Source organism: Manis pentadactyla, chromosome 2 (assembly GCF_030020395.1).
Source record: "Manis pentadactyla isolate mManPen7 chromosome 2, mManPen7.hap1, whole genome shotgun sequence".
NCBI classification, from domain to species: Eukaryota; Metazoa; Chordata; class Mammalia; order Pholidota; family Manidae; genus Manis; species Manis pentadactyla.
In genome coordinates, this window is record NC_080020.1 from 54,216,159 (window position 1) to 54,231,064 (window position 14,906).

Below are 14,906 nucleotides of genomic sequence, written 5' to 3' on the forward strand. Positions count from 1 at the left end.
GTGAATAGTAGGATTTGTTTTCTTCTTATGGCTGAATAATATTCCATTGTGTATATGTACCACCTCTTCTTTATCCATTCATCTACTGATGGACACTTAGGTTGCTTCCATTTCTTGGCTATTATAAATAGTGCTGCAATAAACATAGGAGTGCATATATCTTTTTCAAACTGGGCTTCTGAATTCTTAGGGTAAATTCCTAGGAGTGGAATTCCTGGTTCAAATGGTATTTCTATTTTGAGTTCTTTGAGGAACCTCCACACGGCTTTCCACAATGGTTGAACTAGTTTACATTCTCACCAGCAGTGTAGGAGGGATCCACTTACTCCGCCTCTTCACCAGCATTTGCTGTTCCTATTCTTTTCTATGTTGGCCATCCTAACTGGTGTGAGGTGATACCTCATTGTGGTTTTAATTTGCATTTCCCTGATAATTAGTGATGTGGAGCATCTTTTTTTGTGCCTGTTGGCCATTTGAATTTCTTCTTTGAAGAAGTGTCTGTTCATATCCTCCACCGATTTTTTAAAAGGGTTATTTGCTTCTTCGGTGTTGAGGCATATGAGTTCTTTACATATTTTGGATGTTAATCCTTTGTCAGATGTGTCATTTACAAATATATTCTTCCATACTATAGGAACAACTTTTTGTTCTCCTGATAGTGTCCTTTGCTGTACAGAAACTTTTTAGCACAAAGTACTCCCGTTTGTTCATTTTTTATTTTGTTTCCCTTGCCTGAGGAGATGCACATTCAGGAAAATGTTGCTCATGTTTATATTCAAGAGATTTTTGTATGTTTTCTTCTAAAAGTTTTATCGTTTCCTGACTTACATTCAGGTTTTGGATCCACTTTGAGCTTACTTTGTCTATGGGGATAAATAATAATCGAGTTTTGTTTTCTTGCATACATATACCTGTCCAGTTTTGACAACACCAGCTGTTGAAGAGGCTGTCATTTCCCCATTGTATATCCATGGATCCTTTACTGTATATTAATTGACCATATATGCTTGGGTTCTCTAGTCTGTTCCATTGGTCTATGAGTCTTTTCTTGTGCCAGTACCAATTTGTCTTGATTACTGTGGCTTTGTAGTAGAGCTTAAAGTTGGGAAGCATAATCCACCCCACTACTTTATTCTTCCTTCTCAGGATTGCTTTGGCTATTCTGAGTCTTTTGTGGTCCATATGAATTTTATAACTATTTGCTCTAGTTTGTTGAAGAATGCTGTTGGTATTTTGATAGGGATGGCATTGAATCTGTAGATTGCTTTAGGCAGGATGGCCATTTTGACAATATTAATTCTTCCTATCCATGAGCACGGGATGTGTTTTAATATATTGGTATCTACTTTAATTTCTCTCATGAGCGTCTTGTACTTTTCAGAGTATAGGTCTTTCACTTCCCTTGTTAGTTTTATTGCCAGGTATTTTATTCTTTTTGATGTAACTGTGAATGGAACTGTTTTCCTGATTTCTCATTCTGCTAGTTCATCATTAGTGTACAGGAATGCAACAGATTTCTGTGTATTAATTTTGTATCCTGCAACTTTGCTGAATTCACATATTAGATATAGTACTTTTGGAGTGGATTATTTAGGGATTTTTAGGTACAATATCATGTCATCTGCAAACAGGGACGGTTTAACCTCTTCCTTGTCAATCTGGATGTCTTTTATTCCTTGAGTTGTCTGATTGCCATGCCTGGGACCTCCAGAACTATACTGAATAAAAGTGGGGAGAGTGGGCATCTTTGTCTTGTTCCCCATCTTAAAGGAAATATTAATTCTTCCTATCCATGAGCACGGGATGTGTTTTCATATATTGGTATTGACTTTAAATTCTCTCATGAGTGTTAAGTATGAGAGTGTTTCAACTTCTTGCTGTTAAGTATAATGTTGGCTGTGGGTTTGTGATATATGGCCTTTATTATGTTGAGGTACTTGCCTTCTATACCCATTTTGTTGAGAGTTTTTATCATGAATGGATGTTGAATTTTGTCGAATGCTTTTTCAGCATCTTTGGAAATGATCATGTGGTTATTGTCCTTCTTTTTGTTGATGTGGTGGATGATATTGATGGATTTTCTAATGTTGTACCATCCTTACATACCTGGGAATGGATACCACTTGATCATGATGGATTATCTTTTTTATGTATTTTTGAATTTGGTTTGTTAATATTGTGTTGAGTATTTTTCAATCTATGTTCATCAACAATATTAGTCTGTAATTTTCTTTTTTTGTGGTGTCTTTGCCTGCTTTTAGTAATAGAGTACTGTTGGCCTCATAGAATGAGTTTGGGAGTATTCTCTCCTCTTCTACTTTTTGGAAAACTTTAAGGAGGATGGGTATTAGGTCTTCACTAAATAATTGATAAAATCCAGCAGTGAAACCATCTGGTCCAGGAGTTTTGTTCTTAGGTAGTTTTTTGATTAACAATTCAATTTCCTTGCTGGTAACTTGTCTATTCAGATTTTCTGTTTCTTCCTGGCTCAGCCTTGGAAAGTGGTATTTTTCTAGAAAGTTGTTCATTTCTTCTGTGCTATCCAATTTGTTACCATATAATTTTTCACAGTATTCTCTAATAATTCTTTGTATTTCTTTGGTGTCCATGGTGATTTCTCCTTTATCATTTCTGATTCTATTTAGGTGTGTAGACTCTCTATTTTTCTTGATAAGTTTGACTAATGGTTTATCTATTTTGTTTATTTTCTTGAAAAACCAGCTCTTGGTTTCATTGATTCTCTCTATTGTATTATTCTTCACAATTTTATTTATGCTCTAATCTTTATTACGTCCCTCTTTCTTCTGACTTTGGGCCTTATTTGTTCTTCCTTTTCTAGTTTCATTAACTGTGAGTTTAGACTGGTAATTTGGGATTGTTCTTCTTTCCTGTGGTAGGCCTGTATTGCAATATACTTCCCTCCTAGCACAGCCTTCACTGCGTCCCACAGATTTTTTTTGTGGTGTTGAATTATTGTTATCATCTGTCTCCGTATATTGCTTGATCTCTGTTTTTATTTGGTCATTGATCCATTGATTATTTAGGAGCATGTTATTAAGCCTCCACGTGTTTGTGGGCTTTTTTGTTTTCTTTGTGTAATTTATTTCTAGTTTCATACCTTTGTGAACTGAGAAGCTGGTTGGTACAATTTCAATCTTTTTGAATTTACTGAGGTTCTTTTTGTGGCCTAGTATATGATCTATTCTTGAAAATGTTCCATGTGCACTTCAGAACAATGTGTATCCTTGTGCTTTTAGATGGAGTGTTCTGTAGATATCCACTAGTTCCAGCTATTCTAATATGTTGTTCAGTGCCTCTGTCTCTTAACTTATTTTCTGTCTGGTTGATGTGTCCTGTGGTGTGTTGAAGCCTCCTAAGATGAATGCATTGCATTCTATTTCCCCCTTTAATTCTGTTAGTATTTGTTTCACATATGTAGGTGCTCCTGTGTTGGGTCCATAGATATTTTCAATAGTTATATCCTCTTGTTGGTCTGACCCCTTCATCATTATATAATGTCCTTCTTTATCTCATTACTTTCTTTATTTTGATTTCTATTTTGTCTGATACAAGTACTGGAACTCCTGCTTTTTCCTCCCTATTAGTTGCATGAAGTATCTTTTTCCATCCCTTTACTTTCAGTCTGTGCATGTCTTTGTGCTTGAAGTGAGTCTCTTGTAAGCAGCATATAGATGGGTCTTGTTTTTTTTATCCATTCAGTGACTCTACATCTTTTGATTGGTGCATTCAGACATTTACATTTAGGGTGATTATTGATAGGTATGTACTTATTTCCATTGCAGGCTTTAGATTCTTGGTTAGCAAAGGTTCAAGGGTAATTCCCTTACTATCTAACAGTCTAATTTAACTCACTTGTTATGCTACAAACACAACCTAGAGGTTCTTTTTCTTTTCCTCCTTTTTCTTCCTCCTCCATTCTTTATATATTAGGTATCATATTCTGTCTTTGTCTATCCCTTGATTGACTTTGGGAGTAGATGATCTGATTTTGCATCTGCTTAGTAATTAATTGTTCTGCTTTGCTGTTGTTTTATTTCCCCTGGTGACTGCTATTTAGCCTTAGGAATACTTCCATATATAGCAGTCCCTCCAAAATGCACTGTAGAGGTGGTTTGTGGGAGGTAAATTCTCTCAGCCTTTGCTTATCTGAAAATTGTTTTATGCCTCCTTCAAATTTAAATGATAATCTTGCCAAATAAAGTATTCTTGGTTCGAGACCCTTCTGCTTCATTGCATTAAATATATCATGCCACTCCATTCTGGCCTGTAAGGTGTCTGTTGAGAAACCTGATGATAGCCTGATGGATTTTCCTTTTTATGTGATCTTTTTTCTCTCTCTAGCTGCTTTTAAAAATCTGTCTTTATCCTTCATCTTTGTCATTTTAATTATTATATGTCTTGATGTTGTCCTCCTTGGGTCCCTTGTTTTGGGAGATCTGTGCACCTCCATGGCTTGAGAGACTATCACCTTCCCCAGATTGTGGAAGTTTTTAGCAATTACCTCCTCAGTAACATTTTCTATCCCTTTTTCTCTCTTCTTCTTCTTGTACCCCTATAATATTAGTGGATATTTTTCCATTTGGATTGTTCACACAGTTCTCTCAATATTCTTTCATTCCTACAGATCCTTTTTTCTCTCTGTGCTACAGCTTCTTTGTATTCCTCTTCTCTAATTTCTATTCTATTTACCATCTCTTCTACTACATCTAATTTGCTTTTAAATTCCTCCACTGTATGTTTCATTTTGGATTTGGAATTTCTTAATAATTAAATCTCCATCTTAAATTCTTTCCTGAGTTCTTCAATATTTTTCTGTAGCTCCATGAACATGTTTATGGTTTTTATTTTGAACTCACTTTCACAAAGATTAGTGAGTTCAGTTTCATTTGGCCCTTTTTCTGGGGGGTGTGAGCTTTTGGTCTGAACCAGTTTCCTTTGACATTTCATATTTCTATATGGCGCCCTCTAGTGCCCAGAAGCTCTAGTCTCTGGAACTGCTCAGCCCCTTGAGTGAGGTTGAGTGTTGCAGGGGAGCAGATCTGGTGCCTGGGGGGACGAAAGATCTGTTTTCTGCTTCCTGGCTGCAGTGCCTGTCCCCACTGTCACAGCCAGTGGCCCGAGCACATAGGTGTAAGCCTCTGTGCTTTGCATGTCTAGCTGTTGTAGGTGGAGCCTCCCTCTGGCTGGCCTAATGCCAGGGCAGTGACTGCCAGTTTGCGAGCCCATGCTGGCAGGCAAGGAAGAAGGTGCAGCAGGCTGGGTGTCACAGTGAGGGGCCTTGGAGCTGAGTAGCCAGCCAGGGGTATGGAGTGCCTGAAACTCCTCAAAGTTCCCAACCGGCTGGGCAGAACATGCCCAGACAATCTTGTCTACCTATCCCTTCTCCTGTGCAGAAAGCTCCATGCGATCCCCACCCTTCAGCAGCCCTCTCACTGCTACAAAGCCTCTAAGACTTCCCACCTTTCCTTTATCCCACAGCAGCAAGGAGTGGATCCCCATCCTCCCCAAATGGCTGGAATCTCAGTCTCTCAAGCACTCCACCAGTCCCAACTTCCCAACCTCACCAACCTCCAGAGAACCACACAATGTAGGTTTGTGCTTCAAAGCATATCTCCAGGGCTGGGTGTTCAGCAGTCTTAGGCTTTCACCCCCTCCCTGCTCCATTTCTCTTCCTCCTGCTTGTGAGCTGGCATGGGGGAAGGGCTTGGGTCCCCTGGGATCAAGGCTTTTGTACATTACCCTGTTTCATGAGGTCTGCTCTGTTCTCCAGGTGGTATATGCAGTCTGGTGCAGCCTTCTTTCCTGGGGCAGCCAACTAATCCTATCAGATTAGTTGTATTAACTATATTTTCCTACTATAAGTGGTTTAGGGAGGAGTTCTCTGTCTCACATCTCACACCACTATCTTGAATCAATCTCTCACTCACTGTATTAATTCTTATTATTGTATGTCAATCTATAATTATTTCAGAGTAAACATTTTAATACAAAAATATATATAATGGCTGCTGTATCATGCTTTCTCAGGTGAGCTTAAGTTTTCATTATCTCAAATGTTTTGGTTTACTAAATAACCTTTTTTTAGGGATAGGTCTTTTTTATTCTCCTTCAGGAGTTCTAAATATCTATTGTATTTATCATATTGGTACTCATTTAGACATTCTGAGACACTATACTAATACCAAGAATTAGGTTAAAATATAAATTTCCTGGGTTTTAGTTTAGTAGTTTTGAAGAATAATGAGACTTGCATGGGAGGCATTTACACTATTATATGGCTGTAGTCCTTTTTTAATCAACATGTCTGATCATGAAATTAACAGCAACATTAGCTTCTTCCAGTTAATCCCATTGAGCTCCAGGTATATTGACATAATTTCAAATATATTAACATCTTGCTTTTTAAATAATTACCTTTTTTACTGTAAAACTATACAACCTACTGTACAATTATTTTTTGTGCTTATAACACCATTAAACAAATAAGATATACATATTTCAATATAAAGAAAATTATAGTAAATGCATGATTTATGTAATACAAGATGCATAGGAATCCATAAATAAATGTAAAACATGGCAGGATCAGCACCTTTGCATATGCTACTTACTCATTATCTCTGACCACTCTTTCCACGCACTCTTCACACAGAGGTACCTTCTGACCTTCATACCTCAGAAAAAATGCCATTGCCTAGGGGCCCTCTGACCACCTATCTTATGTAGGCACTTCTTAGTTATTCTTAAATCTGAACTCCTTGTTTCATAGCAATTATCAAAATTGCTAACTTCTTGCTTTGTTTTAGTCTATTTCACAAAAATGTAAGCTTCATGAGACATTTGACTATATGTTTTACCTTTCATTGTATTCATGGCACCTAGTAGATATGCAATAAATACTACTGAATGAATCCCCTATTGACATAGCACACTTTTGGTAATACATATAATCTAAACATTTGAGACAAAAATAAAAGATGCCCAAATTTACAGACTAGTACAATACTCTAGATGGTTCCAGTCTTACCTTCACCACAAACTAGCTGTGACATTTTGCAAGTCACTTAAAATTTCTAGGCCTCAGATGTCACATAACTGAAAAGACAGAGGCTGAATCAAATCATCTTTTAAGATTCTACATGGCTCTAAGAGTTATGATTTTTATTGTGTACAAAGTACTTATATTTTTAAGTAGTAGGTGATAATAATACAAAACAATGAAAAATTGAATAATCATTCACTTTTTGGAAGTCAAACCAAGCATTAAAATCAATAGTAGTACTATTAAGTCTTTATGTCATTGAGTTGTTAATGACATATGTTTGGTATGTTTTCCCATAAGCTATTTTCTAATATGGTAGTCAAGGATCATGAATCAGGGAAAGATTGATATTATTTCCATTTGTATAAATATGCTCTAGAAGCAGTAAGTAAAGTTACATGTACTCAAGTGATGTGTTGGTTTCATTCCTTTTACCTTATTTTTTTTTAATCAAATTCTGCAATAGTTAACAATTCAAATGTGACCTACACTATTTATCAGCTAAAATTCTTCTCTTGTGTGTATTTAATGTCAAATAAAAACATTAAGTTTATTTTCCACTTCATAATATTCAGTTGTAGGAATCAAAGATCTCAAATGATTTTTCATATAATTTATATCTTCATTGTTATTATATTTTAGAGACATATATCTTAAATCCAAATTTAAAGGTTTTAACTTCAGTCTCTTACCATCTTTAAGAGGGCCAATAATGCTATTTCTATTTAGTAAAAATACAGTGTAATTCCATTAATTAAAAAATAATTTCAGAGTATAAAATCTAACTTATAGGACATTTTCAGTATGTGTGTAATGGTTTTCAGGTGTGTTATGTTTGATTATTTGTTTTTTTATAATCCAAATAGATCTTGTTGTTATTGTTGATGCATTAATGAAATTTTCCAGATTTGTTAAAGGAATGCACAGGTAACTCAAATTTTCCTGTTCTCACCTTTAAAAGGCTCATTGGTTCCAATATGGTATTTAATACCAAGTATTTTGTATTATTGTATAGCTATAGTGTAAGTGGGAAATGTAGGCTCCTAATATTCTAAATTGTGTAATAGGATAGATGGTCGTACCATTCCTTGAAATAAGGAATACTAGAGTGAACTAGGTTGGGTTGAGTTGTATTGAGGAGATTTCTAATTCAGCCTTAGACATGGGAAATTTAGGGTACTTCTAAAACACACAGGCGGCATGTCAAGTAGGCAACTGATTACATGGCCATAGAGTTCAGAGGAGAAATCTGAGTCAGAAATAAATTTGGGACATCTTTAGGAGACTACCCAGACATAAAGTGTAGGGAAGGAAGTGACAATGCATAGGGGCATGCTTTGAGTAACTCCAAAATAGATTGGCTGAGTGGAGGACAAGAAGTTTATAGAGCAGAAATGTCCAGAAAGAATGGAGTAAGATCTGGCATCTTGGGTTCAAAAGGCCAAGAGAAAGAAGAAACACACAGTCAACATAGTTAGATACTGAGAAGAGGTCAAGTAAGATAATTGCCAAATTTAGCAATGTAGAGGTCACTGGAGAACTTTCAGATACCTATCTCAATAGTGATGGGACAGAAGTCAGATATACGTGGGTCGAAAACAGGAGGGGTTGAGGAAATGAGTGAGCATAGCCAGTCTTAGAACAAGTTTAATCAAGAAAATAGAAGGCAGACAGTAGTTGGGAAAAAACAGAGATTAAAGGTGGGTTCTTTGGGGCGGGCAGCAAATGGAGATTGTTGTTAGGAGTCAAGTCTTAAGCATACTTAAAAAGTGAGCACAGGTTGACATACACAGTAGGTAGAGGGATACTCGTACTCCCCTCATGCTGGGAATAAAGCTTGGACAATGAAGGGATGGCAATGTGCAGGACATAAAGTCATTGTCCTTGACGAATTAAACTAAACCAGCTCAAAATCCACAATCTCACTGAAGCTGTCATAATGGAAAATATTTTCTTATATAATGTCATATAATAATAATATAAATTCTTTTGTAAAATTCTCCTTTGGAAAACATTGCCATCCTACGTCAGATTTGGGCCAAACAGCACAAAACCACATATTTTTACTGTGACTATTGCCCAGATATTGAAGCCTTAAATATCCTCACTAACACAAATTAAGTACTTCTTGGAGTGGAATTGTGGCCTCATCTAAATCTCAAATGTGTGAGTTAATACCTTTGAAATACACTGTATAAAAAGGAACAAAATAAAATGGATACATCTTTTAAAAAAAAGGTGAGCACTGGACTTGGTTGAGAAGAAAGGGTGAACATAATACATAAACTCATCTAAAATTTCTGGGAAAATAAGAGATGATCGGATACAAAAAAACAGGCACAAAAAATGACAGGGAAAGGAACAGTTCTTCTATGGAAGTAAGGAAGAAGAATGGGTACAAGGTATCTAGTCCCAGAAAATAAATACCTGATGATTCTAAATTTTTCTGTAATGTGGAGTCCATCTGTTGACTATGATAGGGGGAATAGGAGATCAGAGATTTGAGAGACATGGAGAGTATTTGAAAAGTTGTGTAGATAGAGAAGTATCAACCAGAGAAATCCTACACATCATAAATTCCATAAGAGTCTTGATAAATCAGGCCAGTTGTGAGATATGATAGCAAGAAATTTATATGGTCTAGTCAGGATTAGTGAAACCAAACCAGGAAACCCTGTAGGAACAATGACCAAAGCCAGATTAAAAACTAAATTTTAAATCAGAATTTAATTTTAAAACAATAGAAAATACAATTATTTAAATTAAGTAAAAACAAGAATATACTAACACAAGTAAAGTCAGAGAATCCAGAAAGATGTTTATGGATCCAGAAATCAGCAAGGAAAAAAACAGTAAGACAAAACAGCACAGCAAATCTCAGAGGGCTTTTCATAGGTTTTTCCCAACCAGAAGAAGCCAATTTCTAGATAATACTGGCCTGCTACTTTCTTAACACGATATTCACAGTGAATCTGGTGGATATTAATAAGGGAAGTAAAGATGGCTTTTAGCAAGTTTTCTGAAAAATAGTTCCAACTGCTAAAACACTGAGACATATGATCAGTACTCACTATTGATAAAACACAGAATCACTTTTCTAGAGTCCTAGAAAATAACTCAACTATACAAAGTTTTAAACTTAAAATGCAACTTCAACCTCTAGAAATTTTATATCCATAATACCATATAACTGAAGTATTTCTGTAAAATTACATCAATTAAACTTTCTTCCTTAGAATTATTTGTGTTTTACTTACTCAGACTTCTTTTCATATGTCTTAGAAGATTCTTCAATACTCTTCTCTAGTTCCAGGGCAACCTCTTCCTTGTTTAACAGCATCTGCTGTGTCTGCATAAGTTCCTCTGCTAAAGTTTTCAACCTAGAATGAACAGTTTCCTCATTATCTAACAATACATTAATTACACTAATTTTAAAAAAGCATTCATACATCTAAGGTTGTGATGTCCAAAACAGTAGTTACATGTTATTTAATTTAAATAAAAGTAAAATTTCTGTTCCTTGGTTGCACTACCCATATTTCAAGTGCTAAACAGATACATGTGACTGGTGGCTACCTTATTGGATGATGCACAAAACATTTCAATAATCACAGTAAGTACTCTTGGGCATGCTGTTCCAGAGAGTCCTTTTCATCAAATAGAAAAAGAGAAACAGAAAATAGAGAAAGAGTAAAGTTATAAATATAGTAAAGTATATTAAATACCTGTCATAACAGGGAAAATATATAGTGAAAAGACCACAGTTTTTGTTTTCAGACAAACATGTATTAACATTCTGACTTTGCCATTTTTTATCTTTGATTATAAACAATTGCTTTAACTCATTGAATCTATTTTCTCATTTGTAATTTAGGTATAGTAATAACTGCTTCAAATCATTGTCTTGAAGGTTAAATTAACTAATGTACATATAATAACTGATACTTGATAAGTAGATAAATAGTTTTCTAGTACTATTTGTGTATGTTATTTAATCCTCACAGCAACCTATAAGATAGATACTATAATCCTTGTTTTAAAGAAAAGAAAATGAGGCTCAGTTGCATGGCAATTTAAACTGATAGTAATCTATTTCCATTTCCACATATTGTAATAATGCTTTAGGAGTATTTTCTATATATATAAAAGATAATTAAACATACAAAATTAATATGTACCCATAGGCCAGATGATTTTTGATTGCATAAAATGCATTTGGTCCTAAATGTAAATATTTCTACCAAAAAAACATACAGAGCTATCATATCACATTACAATTTTTATCCTCAGCTTTTTAATGCAAGATATGAAACCCAAAATACACAAAAGAAAATACTAAATAACCCGTCTATGAAAATTTAAGTGTATTTAAAAAGATAATAAAGTCAAACTGAAGAAATATTTACAGTGCAAATTAGAAACAAAAACCCTCTTAATGCAGAAAAACTCTTAGAAAAAAGATTAACTAATTTGAAAATGAACAAAGAACACAATTGGAAGTTCATCAAGAAAAATTCATATGAACAGTAAGTACATAGAAACATTTACAACCTGACCCACAATTAAATATCTGCAGATTAAATCAATAGTAAGTTATTTTTTACCTCCTAAAATTGAAAAGTGTGAGAAAAGTGAAATATTCAGTATTTTCAATATTGTAAGAAAAAAAAGAAACACACATACACTATTGATTTAACAAAATTGGCACATATTTTTCAGATGTCAACTTGGAATTGTCTCTCAAACTTAAAATTATTTTTTGACCATCTAAAAATCTGTCTTACCAAAATACTTTACAATATGAACAAAATTTGTCCAAATGAAACTGTTTGTTGCAACACTGTTTATAAAATGAAACACTAGAAAATACTTAAATGTCCATCAACAGAGGATTGACTGAATAAATATTTAATCCCTTTAAAATAAAGAATAGCATATAGTCACTAAAAAGTGAAATACAAAAAAAAAAAAATGAAATGCACACATATGATGATATGTTCTGGATTGCTATGTTTTGGGTTCTTCTGATTGTTATTTTTTAATTAAAGGGCAAGATGCAGAATACATATAACATGGTTCCCCTTTATATTAAAATAAATGTATGCCTATATGTGCTAAAGACTAATTGTATCCCCCCTAAAAATGTATCTGTTGAAGTCCTAACATGTGATGGTATTTGGAGCCTTTAGGAGATGACTAGGGTTACATGAGGTCACAAGGGTGGGACTTCCTGATGGGATTAGTGGCTTTACAAGAAGAGGTACCAGAGTTTGCTCATGCTCTCTACCCTGGGGCACACAAAGAGGTCATGGAGTACACAACAACAGGGCAGCAGCCTTCATGCCAGGAAGTCTCTCACCAAGAATCAAATTGACTGGCACCTTGATCTGGAAATTCTAACCTCCAGAATGGCAAGAAATAAATTATTGTTTTTTAATCCATCAGTTTATGGCACTTTGCTGTCAGCCAGAGCAGAGTAATATAATATGTATATATTTATGTGTGTTTTGTATGTGAATGCACAGGAGAAGAACCAGGTTACTATAAACCAAACTTCCAACATTCTGAAGGGTGTGGGCTTGGCACAGGGAGTGATTTAAGGCAAAAAAAAAAAAAAAAAAACTTTTCATATTTTGCTCTTTCTATTATTGAATTTCTTTATAATAAGAATATTTTTTAAATCATTAAATAATAGGTAATAAATGTGGAAGAGGCAGAAAAATTATGAGACATAATCAGAAGAACCCAAAACACAGCAATCCAGAGGAGCATATCATCTTTGTTTAGAGTTAATCAACATAATAAATCTCAATAAATTTCTGAGGGCATTACTATATAATAACAAAACATAATCAATGGTGCTTATAATAATGATCCAAAATCATAAGGGATTATGATTAGCATTAAGGTTAAATTATCATTGGTGTTTTTCTATAAGAATACACATACACATATATTTGGAAGAGAATCACATCAAATCTAGTAAAATTATGCTTTTTCACTTGGCAAAATGAGCTTTGGCCATCTGGAAAATTCACTTACATGGAATAGTTCATGTTCAGACTACTAATAAAGCAAGCGTTACTGTATTAAAATTAGAGATCATTCTCAAACTACATTTCAACTTCTGGTTTCAAGTTACTTAGTACACAATTACAAATGAGTAAATAACACTCACATATAATGCTTTGCTGTTTATAAAACTCTGCCTTATATTCAATCTCATTTAATCCTCATGAAAGTCTGAGACACAGGACCCAACACCCAACATACCTGACCCTATCACCTTCTGTCACCCGAGTGTAGAAGTAACAAAGTAAAGACCAGCTTCTCACAATTACCTTGGCCATCACACATCAAAGCTGAATTTGACAGAAAGCTCTTTCCCTCTCTTTATTGCTTTCCTCTCCTCTATTCTTTTATTTATCTCTTCTATACCTTTCCCTTATCTCTTATTCTCTTCCTGCTTACTCTTCCATTTACCGATCTCTCAATTCTACATTCATTCATTAAAATAAGCATTTACTAAATACACACTCTTGTCAGGCATTCTACTACACAATAGGGAGAGAACAAACTAATTTGGCTTCAGGAAACATATATTCTAATAGAAGAGACATGAACCTTTATTTCCTCCAACCCTCTCTTTTCCTCTTCTTTCCTTTCTTTGACTATTACTATTTCCTTTCCCTCATTTCTCTCAATTCTTCTCACTGTACTACATCCTCCTCCCCATCCTGAGATGAACACATAGTCCCATCAAAGTATAAAATGCAGGCATCATGGCTTACTCTTCATAGTATATCCCTTACATTTAGCACAGTGTCTCGCACTAAGTATATGCTCAACGCAGTTGACTATGTCCTGTTTTACTGACTAGAAGCCCACTCATTAAGCTTTTTCAGCAATTCCCTAATAACTCACAAGACTCTCCTGATTCTAACCATTCTGAATTGTCCAGAAACTAAAACCAAAGCACTACATCACTGTGGGAACAGCATAACTTACTACTTTCATCCACCAACTAGTTCTGGGGCTAAACAGACACATAAACCACTACTGGAGTGGTACACCAAGGGAAGTTTAAGTTCTCTAGATAGGAGTTGCCAGGGCAGGCTGACTCCCTTCATGTAAAAATAGTCTCATCAAGCTAGTCACCTTACCTTAACACATCAGAGTAAGAGAAGTATTTGTGTTTACAACTCTATATCTCTGCTGCATTTTGTAAAGCACCTTACTCTGGTATAACAGACACCAGCCCTAGAGACAAACAGATTCAATATTTCCTTAGCTTTTCTAAACTTTCACTTACTCCTCTAATAAAATGGAATTTAAATGAACTTAAAGGGCTCCTGAAACTATGATGCATATTTTTTAAGTTACTAGCATAGATCCTAAAGGAGAGCATGCTCCCTACAAATGTAACTTCATCATCTAAGCCAGTTTTATCAGTTTCATAAGAAATACGTTTCTATAAAGTTTTCTTTAAATTTTGTCTTCTTTTTAAAGAGTATTTTGGAAGCAGTAGGTGCAAAGAGTAACGTTGCTCCTAGGATGGGTATAGAATTGAGTATTTAAAAGAACATCTACACTCACTTCAAAGGACAGATCAACCAGACAGAAAATAAGTAGGGAGACAGAGGCACTAAACAACATATTACAACAGATGGACCTAACTGATATCTACAGAACACTCCATCCAAAAGCACCAGGAAACACATTGTTCTCAAGTGCACAAGGAAAATTTTCAAGAATAGATCATGTACTAGGCCACAAAAAGAGCCTCAGTAAATTCAAAAAGATTGAAATTGTACCATCTAGCTTCTCAGATCACAAAGGTATG

General features: G+C 34.9%; 1 protein-coding gene across 9 annotated transcripts in view; it reads right to left on the bottom strand.

Annotated features, from left to right (window-relative positions):
- The window catches only part of FER (FER tyrosine kinase), a 500,422-nt gene that overhangs the window by 363,016 nt on the left and 122,500 nt on the right, over positions 1-14,906 (bottom strand). For all 9 annotated transcript variants that reach the window (XM_036886890.2, XM_036886889.2, XM_057492762.1 and 6 more), the window contains one exon: positions 10,321-10,443. In XM_036886890.2, the coding sequence (XP_036742785.2) occupies positions 10,321-10,443 (123 nt within the window). The remainder of the gene's footprint in view (positions 1-10,320; positions 10,444-14,906) is intronic.